The sequence below is a fragment of the Mus caroli genome, unplaced genomic scaffold, assembly GCF_978045245.1.
Source record: "Mus caroli unplaced genomic scaffold, Mus_caroli_1 scaffold_11, whole genome shotgun sequence".
Classification (NCBI taxonomy): Eukaryota; Metazoa; Chordata; class Mammalia; order Rodentia; family Muridae; genus Mus; species Mus caroli.
The window spans coordinates 91,116,516-91,136,182 of record NW_028227266.1 but is presented as its reverse complement, the minus strand read 5'-3'; the positions used below and the strand labels follow the sequence as shown (position 1 = coordinate 91,136,182).

General features: G+C 37.1%; 1 protein-coding gene across 1 annotated transcript; it reads right to left on the bottom strand.

Moving 5' to 3' along the window:
• Window positions 1–1,961: 1,961 nt before the first annotated feature.
• Window positions 1,962–18,627, bottom strand: Plscr5 (phospholipid scramblase family member 5). Its single transcript, XM_085828321.1, has 7 exons — window positions 18,565–18,627; window positions 13,173–13,357; window positions 8,426–8,468; window positions 7,322–7,542; window positions 6,288–6,449; window positions 3,833–3,994; window positions 1,962–1,979 (listed from the first exon to the last, which is right to left on the bottom strand). The coding sequence occupies exons 1-7, from the start codon at window positions 18,575–18,577 to the stop codon at window positions 1,962–1,964; spliced, it is 804 nt and encodes a 267-aa protein (XP_085684447.1). The 5' UTR covers window positions 18,578–18,627.
• Between the last annotated feature and the right edge of the window lie 1,040 nt (window positions 18,628–19,667).

Sequence of the window (19,667 nt, the reverse complement as noted above, 5' to 3'; positions counted from 1 at the left end):
TTAGTGAGCTCTTGGTTGCAGCTGTCACCCAGCTTTTCAGATTGTCTAGCAAATATTCTCATTACTCTGTTTAACTTTATTTTCAATCTTCTGTACTAGTGATCATAATCCAGATCCTTGCATGTGCTAAGGGAGTACTGCAGGAGTACTGTGTTCACTAGACCACTACCCTCAACAATGTGATTGCATCTCCCTCTCTATTTTGATGATTATGGTACTGATTGGATGATTGATACAGCTTGTCTTGAGTTTTCTGTCATACATTTGCTCCAAACTTCAGGTTCTCCTGTTTCCCGAGTACGAAGATTATTGGCACATGTCAGTGCACCAGTTAGCACTTCTTCATAGAGAAACACTGGTGGATCAAAGGAAGGTTTTAGATATTCGTTTCAAGGTTTTATGGGTTACAAAGAATACTCTGTTAGAACCTATTGGCATTGTCCCTCCACTTGATGATTACAGTCCAGCCACAGTCGTCCTGTGTTTATCAGACTTGCCAAGCATGTTTGACTCGCAAACTTTGTGCTTTCCTTTTTCAATTGGCAAGAATTCTATTTTGTAAATGCTCTTATCTCTTGCTGAGCTCTTTTCCTCTATGTTTAAATGAACAGCTTTGTTTATTTATACTGAATTACTTTCCTTCCTGGGTCTGGATATACAAAACTCTAGCCCTTCTGGGAGAGATCTGATTGAAACCTTATCATTTCTGTGGGTAACAATTAAAACCAGCTTTAAACGTATTTAATCAATCAAAGACTGATTTTTGCAAAAGTATGAATATTAGCATAACAATGTGGGATATCATTAATAAGATTACTAAAGATGAGCTACTGAACACTAGCTTCAGTACAATTAAGAAATTTCATTGGGGGTGGCGGTGAGATTGAGATGGGACTTGATTTTGTAGCTCAGTCAGTGTGGCCTTGAACTCAAGTGGTGGTTTGGGTGAGAATGTCCTCCATAGGTTTGTGTATTTGAACTTTGATTCCCCAGTTCAGCCCTGTTTAGGAATATTCAGGAGGAGGAGCCTGACTGCAGAGCTTTGGAGGCATATGGAAAAGCAGGGTGTGGGAATCAGGAATGCTCGCCAGCATGGTATTAATTCTGAACTGGTTCCATCTACTGTGTGTTCTTACTTCTGCACTGCTTCAGGGACTCAGGTCTGACTCTTTTGCTTTCGTTTGTTTTCCATTTGTCATTTTGATGTCTCAGATCCCGTAACTGGCAGAGACTTCATAGTAGTCAGATAAAATCCTGGTAGAGAAGACGGCTCTCACTAATTTAGAGTCTATCTGTATGGCTAGTTAAATTTCTGGCATGAATCTGCTTGGTGCTTAGTTAATTGCCTTATGGAACATAACTGTGACTCTGCTACTTGAACAAATGGAAGCTATCCATCTTCCTTGCGATCCTTACACTTATTATTTACTTAGTCTCCAACTTTTCCAATATAAGTAAAATATATTTACTACAACAAGAAAATTAAAATCATCTCAGAAATATCAGATTGTCTCTCAGAGAATATGAAAAGTGTGTTATAAAATAAGGCTTGTTCTTTAATTCGTTAAGAATACATGAGAATTTAAAAAGAAAAGAAATAAAATTAAGAAAGTCAAAAGGAGCTACTTTTGAAAAGATATTTTAGAAATTCAAGTCTTTTGATTAGTAACCGCCCGTAGTACCAGCAACACTTCAAAGTGTTCTCTAAACACTGAATTCCCATCAGTGATGCTGCAAGCCTTAGCTCTCATCTTTCATGCTTCCCATTGCAGTGACTTCAAAAGAATAAAGAGAGAATGGTAATCTCTCACAGTAACCTTGGACTCACTCTAGTAATTGCGTATTTAGCTACCATGCATTCACAACCAGGTAATTGTCTCATTAAACAGTGTTTTAATAAATATAATAATTAACATTTAGTTATACAAAAATCAAATACTCAGACCATCCTGAAATAAAACTCAGAGCCCAAGGGACATCTAGAAGAAAATGAAAAAGAATTAGATCGTGTCAAACATAGACAGCTTCAAAGGAAGAAGGTCATTTAAACTTGCCTTTTCCTTACCGAAATGTGTTTTGCATATTTTATTGTTTTCGTCATCGAGCTTGTTATAATCCAGCAAGTGAATGTTCAAAGAACATAAAATCCTAGAAATAAATAAACTGAGAATGAATACATTTATAAAAGAGGCAACAATTCGGATCAAGAGCTTGGTATGCCAGCTTTGAGCATGTGAAGCTACGATGTTCCCAGTCGTGTTTCAGCAATGCATGATTTATTGGAAGAATAAAAACTATAATGTTTTAAGTTTCATGATTCTCACATGTTGAATTTTAAATATGTAATCAATGTAAACATAAGTAATCCTAATAGCACCAATCAAAATTTTAGGGTGATCAATCTGTAAAATTCAATTGTAAACGTAAGGCAGAGGAAGATGTTATAAAAGTCATCACCTTCAAAATGCTTGTAATTTACCTTAGAGATACATTTGAGAAGTGGCCTCAAAACATATACTGGGAAAATTGCAAAGGTTTTAGAAAGTTATGGTTTGACAAAATTGGTGGGAGTTGTTTCTATTGTCAGTTAAGTATATCAATCTCTTAGTTGCTAGAGTTTAAAAGCTACCCACTCATAGAACTGGGGAACTATCTAGATCAGTCTTCATTTGAGTTTATTGAGCACAGAGAACTTTTTCAACGCCATGTTCAGGCACTGGCTTGGTAAGAGCTGAGAACCTATAGGCTTGAATGCCCTGCAGAGATTGTATGATATATGATATACTGAGTGAAATCTAATCAACCTTCCAAATCATACTAATCTCTAAAAGAATGAGGCAAGGATGGGGAAACACCCTTGTTAAGACACACATATTTAGAAGGTTTCTAAAAATAAATGAACAGAAAAATCACAAAGGTTTAAGATCCAGAAAACAGCTAGTGTTTACCAATACCATTTTGGCAGCAACTTGTTGGCAAAGTAGGTCAGTAGAGAAGATGACAGATGAAAATTTTATTATGAAAATTAAGTGAAAAACAACACCCAAGAGACAGGGTATGTGAATGTGTGTTTGTGTGAGATTGTGTTTTTCTATGTATGTGCATAAGTGTATGCCTCTATATGTGCTTGTCTTTGTGTTTGTGTATGTGTATGTGCTTATTCTCTGTGTGTGAATATGTGTGTGTGCATGTGTGAATGTGTGTATATGTGTAAATTGTGTATGTGTTTGTGTTGAAAGGTTAATACTGAAGTGTGGGATGACCAAAAATGGGAAAGGCAAGCAGGAAGTGATGAATTATTATGAATGAGAGAATGAGAAATAGAATAAATATTTGGTGTTTATGTTTAGCTTTCTGTGACCATCAAAGATTAAACTATGGCATTAGTTTCAGTTAATTTTCTTTTTTACTAAGTAGACACAATAATGGAGCTGACTTTATTCAACAGCAGCATAGTTTAAAGTAATTGTTAGGCTTGAGGTCTGAAATCTTGGACAGGATGAAGAGAAATGTTTTGGTTTGCTTGACAAAACAAAACCAAACCAAACCAAACACAGGATTTTGTGAGTTCAAAACATTCATGATGGGGCGGGGGGAGACCTTAGACAGGAGTGAGTCAATCATTTTGGCAAAGATGTTCCTTGACTCCCATGTTCCCAGCATGAATAAAACATAAACCTCTATATTCTGATTTCCAAAGGAGGATGATCATATTTTAAAATGCCTCTGTGTGTAAAGCAGCCTCTGCAGGTCAAGCTGTGGAGGAGGATCTGCTCTATACAGTCTGGCTTGTAAGGGCAAAACTCACCCATGCAGCTTAGACCAAACTTACAAAGAGAAAGCAAGCACCAATCATTGCTGCTTTGAGTGTCACGTCGAGATCTGCTGGAACATGGATCCCAAAGTTGTCAGCGTTTGTGAACACGTCATTGACAAATCCCGACCAGTACTTGGAGATCTTCCCAATTGTAACCTTTTCATCAACAGTTTTGACCTTTGCAAAATTAATAATGATAATGATAATAATAGATAAGCATGATATGCAGATTAAAAAAAAGATGGTTGACATTTTTTGGTATGTTTTTCTCATGATAACTTTGAACTGCTTTATTATTCACCACCACTAAATAGCAACCCTATGTTGTTTGCTCCTGCGTGTGGATATTTACCTCCACAGTAGTCGAGAACTTCAGGCTACCACAGTTTCTGGATCATTATAATTTGTTTTCATTTTCATTTTCTATGCAGATGGAGTAAATTATTAAGGCCAGACAGCCACAAGATGGCAGCACATGCATCTCTTAGTTTTATAGCTAAGCACGAAGGAAGGTAATGTCTTTGCCTATATTCAGATTTTAAGCCAGAGTTTGCTATTATAAAATATGTATGGAAAATACATATACTGTGTGTGTGTGTGTGCATATGCTTACATGTGCACAGATATTTAAAATTATTTGAACGAATTATTTCTAGGTATAGTTAATAAACTTTAAAAATTTATCAATTATGTAATCATTAAAACGATTAAAAAATACATTGTCAAACCACATTTTTATCTTATACTCAAACCTTTGTTAATTCACTCTCTTCTAACCAGTCCTACGTACTATAAGTCACTTTGAGCTAGTGTATAAAGACTGAAGTCTACCATTAAATGGGAGAACGACACCTGACTTATCAACAATTTCTTTATTTTTTCTCTTTTTTAAAGATTTATTTATCTATTTATTTTTCATATATATGAGTATACTGTAGCTGTACAGATGGTTGTGAACCTTCATGTGGTTGTTGAGAATTGAATTAGGACCTCTGCTCGCTCTGGTCAACCCCACTTACTCTGGTCGGCCCCTCTCGATCAGGCCCAAAGATTTATTTATTATTATATCTAAGATCACTGTAGCTGTCTTCAGACACACCAGAAGAGGACGTCAGATCTCATTACAGGTGGTTGTAAGCCACCATGTCGTTGCAGAGATTTGAACTCAGAATCTTCGAAAGAGCAGTCAGTGCTCTTACCCACTGAGCCATCACTCCAAACCAATAATTTATTTCTTTATCCTGTTTATCATTCTGACAGTTATTAAATATGAATCTTCACTTTCTGTATGGTGATATAAAATAAAAAATAGGGAAAGTTTCTTAGGACATAGTTATAGCATGAATACTAAACCCTAATGCTAAAATCTACTCAACCATAGTATTAAGAAACTGTGTGACAGCCTTTCAGAATACTGGGATTAGGACAGAGTCTGTATTCTTGGTGTCTAGAGACTCCTTCAGAAGTTTTGGAAACAGACATAGGTGGGATGTTTGAATAATGAAAATGGATGCTTTGAATGTAAATTCTCCTTGCCTTTGATGTACACTCAGGATAATCTGTTGCAAGAGCATATGCTGTTACAGGCTAAATTTGCAATGGTTCATGTTAATATTCAGTTCCCTAGACCTATGAGTACATTATTTTATGAAACAAACTTAGCACATCTTACACACATAGCTTTATATAGTGACACTCTAGTGGAGTATGCTTCTGAAATGAGACCCAAATGGGGTTAAATGTCCATACAAGCAGGTCAACAGAAAAGGGCAAAGATAATATGCATATTCTCTCTGTCCCACATGTGCTTTAACTCCCTATGAATCAAGTTCATCAAACATAGAGCTACCGTGACTCTTAACAACTACAAGATATGTAATGTTAAAATGAAGATATTGTCTCTCTCTCCCTCTCTGTCTCTCTCTCTCCATCTCTCTCTGTCTCTCTCTGTTGTCTCTCTGTCTCTGTCTCTCTCTGTCTCTAACTCTCTGTCTCTGTCTCTCTCTCACACACACACACACATATATATATGTGTGTATATATATATATATATATATATATATATGCCTTATGCTTAAAAACTTAAGTTGAAAATAACAAGAGATTTACTCTTTTAGGTAAGGAGATATAGTAGTATATCACTGTATTTAGAAAATATGCCAAGAATTTTAATTTTATAATTCTTATTTTAATTTGTTAATACTTCTTTTAGTAATATTGCAGTGATCTATGACAAAGTGCCTAAGGATTATATATTGTCATAGCATTAGTTTTGCTAAACACTGTGGACTTAGAATCTCTGGAGTAATGGCTATTATTATAAGCATGGACATAGGATTTATTAGAGTATTATACTAATATACGATTATTAAAATGTATTTAAGGGATACATCATGATCTTGATGACTTGTAAAGTGAATTGCATTTTAAGAACTCAGAACCTAAGCAAAACTTTCTTTGCCATTCATACCTCAAAATCCACATCGCCAAAACAGCCACAGGTTGTGCAGGGACCAATGATTTTCAAAATATCTTCTTTGTTTGCATTTTGAATTGTGAATTTGGGCTGAAAGGGGCCCCACTTCTGTGCAACATAACCAACTATAGTACCAGGAGGGGCTTGGATTTCTAGCTGTAAGACAAAATAGTAATAAAATCAGATTTTCTACAGTTATAATTCATTAATCACAGAAGAATATCAACATACATCTATACAATATATGTTATTATTAACTGTTGTATTATAAAAGCCATTATACATACATGTTTCTAGGATGCAAAGCAGTATTTTCTTCTGACATTTTTTATTAGTATGCAGGGTGATTATTTCCTCTGAGATTTTGTATTTTGTCATGAAAATGATAAAAATTCCTTTCAGTGATATATTTAGCATTTTCCATATATATATATGTGTGTGTGTGTGTGTGTGTGTGTGTGTGTATTTTGCAGAATGGAGGATGAAACCACATTCTTCTAGCTTACAGAGATATCAGATCAAATTAGGTCTACATCAATAAGAGTTATTAAAATTCTACTGACAATGATAATCAATTATGTTTTAAAATAAAGTCACTGTGTTGCATGCCATGGGTTTATTAAATGTGCAAATGCTTGGTATCATTCTGAGTATAATAACACACAGGGAAGAGGACACAGTGGACAAGGTTAAGTGTCATGGCCTCTCCTGGCATTGCTACTGTTGAAGATGTATTTGTATAGTGGTGAGAACTGTAGCCATTACAATTATTTGGATAATACACAAGCCAGGAGGCTGTCTCATTTATAGGATGCATGAGCTGTGTTTACCGTTTAATCTCATGGTAGCTACCATAGTTTCAGGTTACAAATGGAAACAGTGACTCACAAAATCTTCATGTTTTCCTTACCCTAAAAAGGAAGATATAAATTCAAACAACTGTAAGGTTTACTGTCTTGTAGTTCCAGATGAGTGCCATTTAAAGGAATAATCTTAAAAAGAAAAGATGCTGAGGGGCAGTGACCAACCTCTTGTAGGTAGCAGGGGCACCAACAGCTGTTACACCTTAGGGGCCTGTTCACTGTAATCACCTCTCGACCCGAGTTGTCTGTGATCCTCAGGGTGCAGGCTCGCAGCGTGGAACACACATTACGATTAAAACAGATGCTTTCTTCCACCGCAAAGTAAATTCTTTGTCCCAAGCTGTTTTTGATCTCATATTTGTTGGAGGTCTCAGTGCCGAGGATCACTGTCGCGAAACACATCTTATGAAGACATGCTTTGATTGGTATCACCACTTGTCAAAAGTCAAGGAGTATTAATAGAACATAGAGTCATGGCAGAGTTACTGAGCGGATAGTCTCAGCTTCATTCACATCTGTTTCTGTGTTCTAAACTTTGATGACATAGCCTCAGGAATCAAAGCGAAGTCTGGGACCAAAACGAACAGCTAAATTTATTCTAGAACTATGAACAAACATGGTCCACCACCTTTCAACCATAGGACAGAATGTGTAGGGATGGACTCATTGCTCAGATACGAACTCTATTATTTTTCTGCAAGTTATTGGGACAATTCACAGTGCCATTTATTACTGTATCTACAATTTCTCTTAACATCCGCAGTAGTAATGCTGGCCAACTACTTTCCTTCTGATATATATTGGAGTAATATAAGATCTTATAAACAAAGAGCACTCAAGTAATTGGAAATTTAATTAATCATCCTTAAACACTTTCCTATGGATAAATTGTGTGCATATTTTGTTGAGTCAACTGGGAAGCAAGGAAACAATAGCATTTGTGTAGATGAAATTTTAATATGACCTCAACTGTGACTTCCCTTATTAGAATGTTAAGAAATTTTAGTGATTAATATCTGTGGGATATTAATTATTGCTTATCACTTCAAGATTAAATTTATTAAAATTTAAATGTCACTGTTATCAAAGACTTATTTTCATACTTATAGTTTCTTTAAGATTATTACATTTAGATTTGGTTGAAAAATAGGTCTAGCAGTCATTTGACCTAATTCTGTACATTGCTTATAACATGTTCGATGTAAGGAATCTTCTGAACACGGCAGCCTTTTCAGGAGTTTTAATAAGTGCAGAATCTGATATACTTACTCCCAAGAAGTTCCACCTGCTGATGGATGATGATCAGGTCCAGCTGCAAAGGATGAGACAAAGAAGTGAAAACCATTCCATCACAGCCCTTACTATGCAACAGGAAGCCTGTCATTTTTCATTAAAACATTTTGAACACCCACCATGTATAAGACAAAAGACCAAAGTAGGTAAGGAAGAAGTCATTACTCAAATCATGACCCTATAATTCTTCTATGAGACCGTGCCTTGTTTACAGGATGCGTGAGCTGTCTTCATCAAATGTTATTGTTCAACTAATAATTTACAGAACTCTTATTGAAAGTCCAAAGGCAAAGGCTCCAATAGTAAGAAGAGCAAGAGATTTTATGCTGTGTGACAATGAAAAAGAGAGCTGAGACTACAAATTATTTAATTTTGTGTGAACAATAATGGAGAAAACTTTTATGTAATTTCTTATTTATTTATTTTTTAATTTATTTACATTTCTAGTGTTATCCTTTTACCTGGTTTCCCTCCTGGAAACTCCTTATCCCATTCCCCCCTCCACCTACTTCTATGAGGGTGTTCCTCCACCCACCTACCCACTCTTGTCTTCCCTCCCTCGATTCTCCTACACTGGCACGTCTATCAAGCCTGGAGAAGACATTTTAAAAGGTCCTCACATCTTTTCTGAGGAAATGACGTCACCGGATGAATACTGGCATTCCACTTCTTCTAGTCCCTGTTTTTCCACTGACTCCTTCAGGTGGCACCGTGCTTTCATGGAATAAATAGCTATTTAAGATGAACGATGATATTTTATAAAAAGTTCTCATTTTTACTCTAATTCTCAGACCAAGGAAAACAGAAAACTTTCAGACACTAACAGAAAGTCACCTGAAGCAGAGAAAGTATTCTGGTATCAAATATCGGCCACAACCTTTGGCCTAGGTAATTAAAAATGAAGTATGTAACTCAGATTGTTGCTTAGGAATTTATTGGCTATTATTGGGTGTGTTTGTGAGCTGTGCATACAACAGTGCCCATGTGGTAGTTAGAGGACACATTTTAGGGGTTGTCTCTGTTCTTTATGTAGACTCTGGGGTGTGTGTGTGTGGGGGGGTGGAACTCATGTTGCTAGGCTTACAGAGGATGACCGGCGCTCCCAAGCTATCTTACCAGCTCATATATTACCTTTGCAAATGAAATATAAAATATTTGTTTTAGAGCGGCCTCATTTGTTTATATTCGTAGTTTAATCCTCTCTACTCCTAGCCCCATGAATGCCAACCCATCAGCCTTTACTGAAGTGCTGATCAGTGCATTTCTAGCACTTCACATTAAATCCCATCTTGAAGTTGCTTTCACTGTATTCTCTAATCATATATGGAAAGTCAGCAGGAATCTTCAAGACAAGGCAATTTTTGATAAAGTATGGTATTGATTGTCAATCCACAACTCCAGTAAATTTGAGGTTGTGTTTTGTTTATTTTCTTTGTATACCCTGAAGTGAGGTAGAACATTTCCTCTTATTGTCTTATCACTGAAGAAAGAACACAATGTGGCCTTTTTTTTTTTTTTTTTGAGGTTGGGTTTTTTTGTTTGTTTGTTTGTTTGTTTTGTTTTAGTTTTTTCGAGACAGGGTTTCTCTGTATAGCTCTGGCTGTCCTGGAACTCACTCTGTAGACCAGGCTGGCCTCGAACTCAGAAATCTGCCTGCCTCTGTCCTTTTTTTTTTTATAAAGGTAAATATTTCTTATGGAAGTCATCTATAACTTGAGATACTCTAAAATTATATGAACAATAATGACAAAGCATCTTTAAGGGGAGTAAATTTTGACTGTATGGCAGGAATTCTGTTTGCTTGCAGAAAATGGAGAGATGTGAGCAAAGAAGGGGAAAGCAACTTCAGAAAGATAGAATGTGGTCATCAGCTCTGAGAAGTATCAAGTTAGCCATGGATCCCTGAGGGCAGGCTTACAGTTTCTGAGTTTAAGGTAAGTACCCAACATATTGGGTGAATAAGAACTTGAGACTCGATAGCCCAGAGACCTAAGGCAAAACCAAATACTACTGTCCTTAAATTAATAATAAAAAAACCACAAAAAAACTAGAGCAATAAAATGATTCATAATGACATTCCGATTTGTTTAGATCAGTTCTTTAATCAGCCATCATCAGAGAAGTTCCTCCTGCAGCAAGTGGGAACAAATACAGAAGAGACCCTCAGCCAGACACACAGAGAGTAAGAGGCCTTGGAATACTTAGCCCCAAAATGGGGTGTCTCAATCAAATCCCTCTGCTCAGGGCTCAGGGATCCCTATCGAGGAAGAAACAGAAAGAGTGTAAGAGTCTGAGGAGATGGACAGCACCAAGAAGACAAGGCCCCTAAGTGAGCCATGTCCAACACACATAGGAACTCACAGAGACTGAAGCACTATGCTCAGGGCCTGCATGAGCCTGCACCAGGTGCTGCCCTAGAGTTCAAAGGAGAATTAGACACATGTCCCCATCCCTAATCTAGAAGTGTTCTCCAATTGGTAGCCACTTGCAAATCAAAATCTAGTTTCTTCCAAGGGAGTCTCACTGTGAAAGCAAACTATTCTTGAGACAGGCAGCATGCCCAGCAGTAGATGGCCAAGAGAAAATGAACTCAGTGGCATCTTTGGAGGTTCCTTGTCTAATATGTCCTGTCAGGAAGTTCCCCATTTCCCCCTTTTAAAAACATTTTATCATATATATATATGATAAAATGTATATATGTGTGTGGTATGTATATGTATATGATGTATATGTATATGATGTATATGTATATGATGTATACGCATATATATATGATGTATACGCATATATATATATATATATATATATATACACACACACACACACACATACACACACACTATCTTCTTTGTACATATGATATGGCTTCCAGTTTAATGTTTTCAATGAGATTTTTGAGTGTGCAAATGAGTGGGTCTCTGCTTCTTGCGCCTTCTCTTAGGCTCTTTTTCTTCTGTTTGGTTTTTTTTTTCAAATTTCTATGTGTTTGTTTTTGTTTTATCATATCATATAACATATCATATCATATTGAATTATAATCCCTTAGAAGACTGTTAGTTTTCTAATGGAGAACACATAGGGGGTGGATACAGAAGGGAGGGGGAATGGAATGGAACTTGGAGGAGTAGAGGGTGGGAAAAACCACAATCAGGATATATTTTGTGAGGAAAAACAATATATTTTCAATTAAAAGTTAACACAAAGTCATTCAACAGAAAAGAAATGCTCCCTCCTCTTTTTGTACATAAAGGCTTAAAGTAAGCCCATATTCCTTTAGTAGCGAATGAGTAAGTTATGCCCATTAGAGGTCAAATACTAACAATTTATGAAATTTTTCTGAAAAGTATTAGCAAAGGTATGTTTTAGGAAAATGTACCGTGTTTAAAGCAGAAGCTCACGAGGTCTTAAGTCTATTTATCGAACGGTAGGACACATACTCGTGTCAAGCATCTGGTCACGGTGTGTCATCATTCATGGGTGGATGAAGAATATGTGGTGGCCATATGTGATCATCAAACCCCAGCCCTCTGGCGCTGGTATATCACTTTTATATTTGGCAAAATCTTGTCTGACAACAGTCCCAAACAGCTTGCAGCAGTTAATCAACTCTAGTCAGCTATTACAGCTGATCCTTTTTGCAGATGGAAGATGGTAGGTTAGCTTTTCCAGCTCCTTTCCCTAGCTTCCTGTGCTCGCCAGTCTCTACAGAACATTTGTCTGCCAGTGGGTTTCTGGAGAAGGCATCTGCAATTATAAACATTTTCCCAGCAACATATGCTACATGCAGCCTAAACCCTATCAGGCATAACAGAAATCTCTTGTACCTTAAGGGAATTAACACAGAGATTTGATTTTGATAAAAGAGATAGACTTTATGTTTGAAGGAATGCCAGACAGGCAAGTATAGTGGCATATGTGCTGACATTCCAATATTAGTGTAACAGTCTTTTTAATCTTGTGTGAGATAATCTGCTAAACAATATATTCATATATGAATGGCAATGGCTACTTATTTTCCACATGACAGAGATATTACAAGGCTTGAAGTGCTGTCCATTCTGCTAAGACTACAACAGCAACTATACCTAGTAGTGAAATGATCAAGCGAGTTGGCCTGGGGGTTCACAAACATCAGAAGACAGTAACTGGCTTTCATTTTGACTTTCACACTACTTTTGAGATCTGTTGAAAAGCCTCAACTCTTTGCAGAAGTCTCCATATCTGCCTTCTCCTTTAGAAATGTGTGTTTTCCTGGCTTTTGTATACTGCTTTGCACTTTATAAATCAGCACTCTTTTTTTTTTGGTTTGATCATTAACTTACAAAATGTTTGAGTGACAGGGGATAGATGCTATGCTTATGAGCCTCGAATATAGCAAGTATTCAATAAATATGCTTAATTAATAGCTGTATGTGGTTTCGTCTGATAATTCCTTGAGAATATCTATCTCCACACCTCGAGCCATGAACAGAAGGCAGATAAAAGTGTTGCATGACAAAGTCAAGACTGTTTAGTCTTGACACTCTGTCAAGTAAATAAGGATAGGTGGCAATAAAGTGGATTAAGTCTTTCTAAATAATAGAAATCAATAAAATCAGTCTTTTATAACTTCATGATTTTTATGCATTTTTGTATTCCATTAAATTATTGGTTGAAAAACAAGAAACTGAGTTTGACTCGCTTTTAAAGAAAACACTCTAGTAGAAAGGGAAGTCATGCAAACCTGGCTTAAATACTCTAGACCAGGAGGGAGAGTGGCTGTTGGCAGGAAACTGCTTGGCTGAGAGACATCCGGCTGCTGCCTTGCCTGTTTCCTGGGACTGGAAGAAGCCTCCTGAGAGTTTTGATCTGGGTTTGTAGCTCGAGGAAGAAACCCAGGCAGACTTCTAGGGTTTTGGTTCTGGGAATCTGCAAGAGAAGATAAATATCTTGTTGGATATTTAAAGTTTAGGTTGCTTTTGATTTTACGTAATCCTTCCTTCCTTTCTTTATCTTTTTTTTTCATTCTTTTTTCTTTTCTTTTTCTTTTTAATTTGATTTAGGTGTCAGTTTTTCCCTTGATTGACATCTCTCATTTTGGTGTATTTTCCCCGTTTTCACTCTTCAGTGCCCTCAGTTAGGGAAGAAGGAACATAGAAGAATGCTGTGGTTGCCCAGAGACATAACTGAATAACTTGGCTTAAATAATTGACCCGCAGATACATTGTACAAAAACCTTTTTTTTTTTTTTTGAAGATGAAGAATCATAGCTCACAAAAGCAAACTAAATGGTAACAGACCCTTGCTAACCTGTAGCTATAGCTTCCCTTCTCTGGATAGTATGGGGCTGCCATTCATTTTTTTTGAAGACACGTTATCTAAGTTTTTTGTCTCACTTTGAATCGTACACTTCAGCTTTCATCAGAACCACCTGAGAGACCTATTAAGTAGGCGTTGGGTCTCTCTGCAGTTAGCGATTCAGAAATTAGGATGGTAGGTTTGCAAAGTTGCATTTTGATAAGATCCCAGGTAAAGCCATTGTCCTAATGGCATGAGGGTGTCCTTGGAAACCTCACTGCTAAGTTTGAGGAAGCTCACTAATTTTCAGTGTCTTAGCATAATTATAGAATTGTGTGAAGGTCACTTTGTTAGCTTAGAAATATCCACCAGTACCACTCTTGTTGCCAGTAGATGTGCTTCAATGTCAGTCATCTCACATTGAAACCTCTAAGTTTCCTATTTATTGTGCATTCATCTCCCTGAGATTATGCATAAGCCCCAAGCAGGAGAATCTTGATCTAAAAATATAAATGATAGCTTTCTTCTACTGTTTCCCTATTCATTGTGTTAGCTCCTTCACTAGATACTATGCTTTTGCCCACAGACCACCAGTGTTTCTGGTTCTCATCCTCACAGTGTCAAGGTTTTATACATATCAGCAGTTTGTCAACATTGTGTCGCTTTAGCTTAGCTGTTGGTTCACAACAAAGTGAATGTCCAAGTTCTTTTTCTTTTCAAACATACTAGGGTTCATTATGACACTAAGCACACTTAAACATCACATTGCTTAACAGTATGAAAATTTCTGAGAATTTATTAATCACTAGAAGATTTCACTGCGCGGGAAGGTCATGGAGTATGTTGCTCAATGGTAACAGCATCTTATGAGTTGTGGTCCGATGTGAATCATCACTGGTAGAAATAATGTTAGGTAGCATGTACATGACCGAGGTAAAGGAATTAGTTCTGGACATAAAGGGTAAATTCATAACAGCTGTCTAAGATGTGATTAAGTGTTCTTATTGAAAATATTGTAAAAGTGGGGTGCTATATGACTATTTAGTAACAAATTAAAATAGTCTTATTTCTACAATGGTACTAGATTTATGAAACTATCTGTTTGATGTATTTTTCTGCATCTTTAAATCACAAATACAGTTTTAAAAAAATGTACTGGGAGTCTTTCTGAGATAATAAATTCCCATCATTAAGAAAACCCAAGCATAGTCTGTACAGGGACGAAGGAACACAGACCCCAGATGAATGGCCCTTTGGACAGAGGAATAAATTGATTCTAGTAATGACAAGCTTGTTAAGTTTGTGAATACAGGAAGTGTTAATGAGGGGCAATTGCCAGATGACTCATTTATTTATTTACCCCGAAGGTGGTAGGAACCGACTGGGTTTCTATTAATATTGATGTCGAGCTGCTAAGTTTGCATTTGTCAATGGCATTTGAGATCTATCTGAACAGTACTCGCTCGAGGATTAAACGAAGAAACTTGTCCTTTGTCTTCACTGTAATAGAGCTTGTAAGTTATAAGGCTGCAGCAATTGGCTTCCCACAAGGATCCCTCCAGAACTGCCCTGACCTCAGCGACAGACACAAGGGAAGGGGATAACACATCTTATTCTTAGGAAAAGACCCTGGGAGGGAATTCCAAGGTGGGGGGTGTCCCAAGACCAGGAAAATTATGTAAAACCATCTTAAAATCAGAGGGAAATTTGGGTATTTGGGCAGGAGTCTCACCTGTGTCCCTGATTACTACTGACCTCCTCAGAGGCAGGGAGGCTGTAGGGTATGGGAGGATATTGATCTCATGGTGGGGGCACCAAGGCCTGACGCTATTACTGATGTTATGATGTGCTTACAGACAGCAGCCTGGCATGGCTGTCCTCTGAGAGGCACTATCAGCATCTGACTGAGACAGAAGAAGATGTTTACACCCAACCATTGGACTGAAGTCAGGGACCCCTATGGTTGAATTAGGGGAAAGATTGAAGAAGCTGAAAGGAAGCGAGACCCCATAGGAAGACCAGCAGTCTCAACTAACCATGACCCTAGGGAGCCCCCAGAGACGGAGACACCAATCAGGCAGCATATACAGACTGGTCCAAAGCCCCCAGCACATATATAGCAAAGGACTGCCTGGTCTGACTTCAGTGGGAGAAGATGCATCTAATCTTTGAAAGACTTGAGGCCCCAGTGAAGAGGGAGGCCTGGTGGTGGGAGGGAACACCCTCTTAGAGGCAAGAGGAAGAAGGAATGGGATGAAAAAATGTGGGAGGGGGGACTGGGAGATGGGCAACAGCTGGAATGTCAATAAAAAATAATTAAAAAAATCATAGGGGCAATAGTGGCCACTATATATGTGTGTGTGTGTGTGTGTGTGTGTGTGTGTGTGTGTATATATATATATATATATATATATATATATATACACACACATACATACATATGCACATGCACACACACACATATATACATATATATACATGTATATGTGTGTATACATATATACATATATATACCTTGTTCAGCATCAGTGCCAATAGCAACTGCCATCATTTTGCAGAAACCAAAACTAAAACCTAACTAGTGGCAAAATCTGATTCTAGAAAAGATGAGTTCACAAACACAATGTACCAAAGTAGCTCATGTGGGGATGGAGATAGATGCATGATTGTTAGCCAGAAAGGAAGGGAACATTGTCAGCTGCAGCTGCTGGAAGCATCCCCTCTCTTGGTCTTGGTGGTAGTTACGTGAGGCTATCCTCATTAAAAAAAAACCCATAGGACCTATGTTTGGTACATTTTGTGATCAGGCAAAAATCCCACAATTATATATGGTAAATTAATAATGAACATTGCTGAAATAGTACATTATCTCTTACTGACACTTTCCTTTCAAAAAGATCAGTAAATAACTCCATGTTTATCTAGTAAACTATGCTGCTTTAACACAGCACAGTACATGACCCAGTGTCTGGAAGTGGGCCCTGTATCACTGACCTGAGCTACTAGGTTTCTGACCTACCAGCAGAGCCAGCGGATGTCTTTCAATATATGCATCTTTACCAAGTAAAGAGGTTCCAGATGATAACATTGCTTTGAATCTGCTGACCTCCAGGTCAGACTGTCTTGGACTTGTCTCTAAAATGCCCTGTTACCCTGTAGTCTCTGTGGTGACATTACCCGATAATTCAGTTTCATAGGCTAGATATTATTAGTAAGTCATGGTCATATCACTAAATGTTTTTAAAGAACATATCCTCAGACATATTCTAAGTAAAAATGAAGATAAGGAAATTGCTCAAACAAAATTTCCTGTTTAAATGACACCTTCTTGTCACTTTGAGTTTGTAATAAATGTTCTATCCAAGCCATGGCCTTAATATTTTAGCTGGCCATAGAGCTGTTCATTTTTTATCCTGAAGTTTGTCTCTAGGTTTAGTATTAAGTTTTTTTCATTACAGAACATCACTTCTTTTTAGCAGATTAATTGTAATATTGCTTTCCAGTCACATTTTCTTCAAAGACCCAGACCACCAGATGAATAAGAAACTCCTTTGAATTGCTATCTGGCTTTGAATTTCTATCTACTCTTTTAAAAATGTATAACTAACCATAAATATTTTACACACGCCGCAACTCTTTCCCTTGCAGGCCACTCTGTTGCTGCTCTCAATTTATAAAATGAGAGGCATTTGGACCAGGCTACTGTCTGTGCTCAAGAAGTATTTATCAAGGTTTGTGTTTATTTGCCTTCAAATAGAGAGGCCATTATGCACACATACATTAAAATTCAATATTTTTCTCTCTGATACATTTTATAATCATTTTATAAGCTTTCGTAAGGATTCTCAGGGACTGGCCTACGTTAAATAAGCATGCAAAACACAAAGATTACTTAATTTGTTTAATAGATGTCAGATCCGTGTTTTATGAAGCAAGGAGGAGTGTGCATACATTGCGTGGATAGACTCATCTCTGTAAATCATGTGGGACAGTATGTATTTGTAGAGCCATCTTTCTTGTGTGACTAGTTTTAAATGCTTCCCTCAATTTGCAAATCAAATTTCTTCATTCTGAAACTTTTCGTGATAGTGTAGAGATTAATAATGATTTGTTTTGATAATTGAATAAAGTAGGTTATAATTTCAGTTTTAGAAATATTTTACTGCATTTGTAATTTATTACCCCCTGATAAAACCATATCTCTTGTCTTTTGAAAAACTGCTTAATTAACGCAGATATTTCAGTACTTGCAGTGTTTTGAGTAAAGATCTACCTTAATTGATTTCCTTACTTAGATTGTATATTGTGACCACGTTGATTGATTTTTTTTTTTATATTGAATGCATTACTGAAGTATGTTAAGTTTGTAAGCAAAAAAATTAGTTTTGGTGTGTCAAGGTGAGGCTGCTCTAAGATGTTCTGCCCTTTGCTGGGCTGTGTGTCACATGGTTTTGAACAACAATTGGGCAATTAAAATGTTTAAATAACATATTTAAATGCTTGTGTGGAATTTCATTCCATTGTTGTGCTTAAACTAAATGTTCCTGCTCTAATTTTGCTTTCCAGCATTTCTTGTTATTTTGCTAAGTTTACACTCACTGCAATGAAAACATGTTTTACGCCTGAACCTTTTCTTTCTTTCTTTTTTTTTTTTGACTAACGTGTGTGTGTGTGTGTTTTAAGTCAGGACAAAGTAAACCTTGGTGTAAAATAATTCAAGAGCAATATATAGAAGCTTTTAAAGGACCAGTTTCCACTGATTGTACCCCAGTAGTCATGCACTTGTATTTATAATATAAATGAGGGCAAATTTAGTTGCTGCCTAGTCTTACCCTTACCTTTCGAGGCCATGGCAGTCTGAGTACTTCTTCAAAGGCAGCCAGGTGAAAAGGCTTTTCCTGTTTCAACACGAAGAAACCAGAGTGAACAAAACTCCTGTCGCTTGCAGCCTGCCTCATGTCAGCTTGCAGACAGCAGAAACACTGTGCCTCCCTGGTTCTAGAGTGTTTGATTTTATCTGCTTGGACAACAGGGGGAGATAGCGCCGTCTTGAAAGTAAAACGTCTACTTGGAGAAAGTCCCCTAACTCCGTGGCTGAAAGAGCTTCTTAAAACCAACACAGAGAAAGGTAAGCACAACATTTATGTTGTTATATTACCACTTAGGTGTGTGACATGCTCTGGAATCTGATGTGGTCTGTTAAGTACTCAGAGGCTGTGTAAATCAACCTATCACGGGCGAGACTGCCATAGCTGTAAACACAATTCTTTATATGTTCAAATGTTTGAACAACAATCTTCTTTATTTTGTCAAGTGATTTCTGTTCAACCTACACACCACAAAACAAGCAAGCAAGTATACAAACAAGCAAACAAACAAACAAAACAAAGAGGGTGCATTCTTAACCATTTTTGCACGCAAATTCTTTATTTTCATGTGTAAATTAAATGTGATTAATCACAGAAATTGGGAAGCACAAAGTCTTGGTAGCTTCACAAAGCTAATCAAAGCCTGTAGCTATTTAACTCAGCATGTACTGAAAATGGAATTTCAACCTTGAAGTGTTAGTCTGTGGTTGGGGGCACAGCTTCCTAGGAGAATGTGGGCTTTGCTCTCCCAGCCAATGTGGGCTTTGCTCTCCCAGCCAGTCTGCTCTGAGGCCATAGCATAGGATATATTCCAGCACAGTCTACTCTAAAAATAGTGATGTTGCCTCAGAAAGTTAGGAGACAGAGAAAATCTAAAGTTCAACATGGTACTTATTAAAAGTATAGATTTTCTTATTTGACAGTAAACTTTTTGTTTTCTTATTTTGCTTGGTAAGTTTGGGCCTGAACACAGCTATCATATCTAAGTTATCATTCCACAGAAAACCCATAGTTGCATTTTTATTTTTAAGTTAAATTTCATAAATTTTATTGCCATTTGCAAAAAAAAGAAA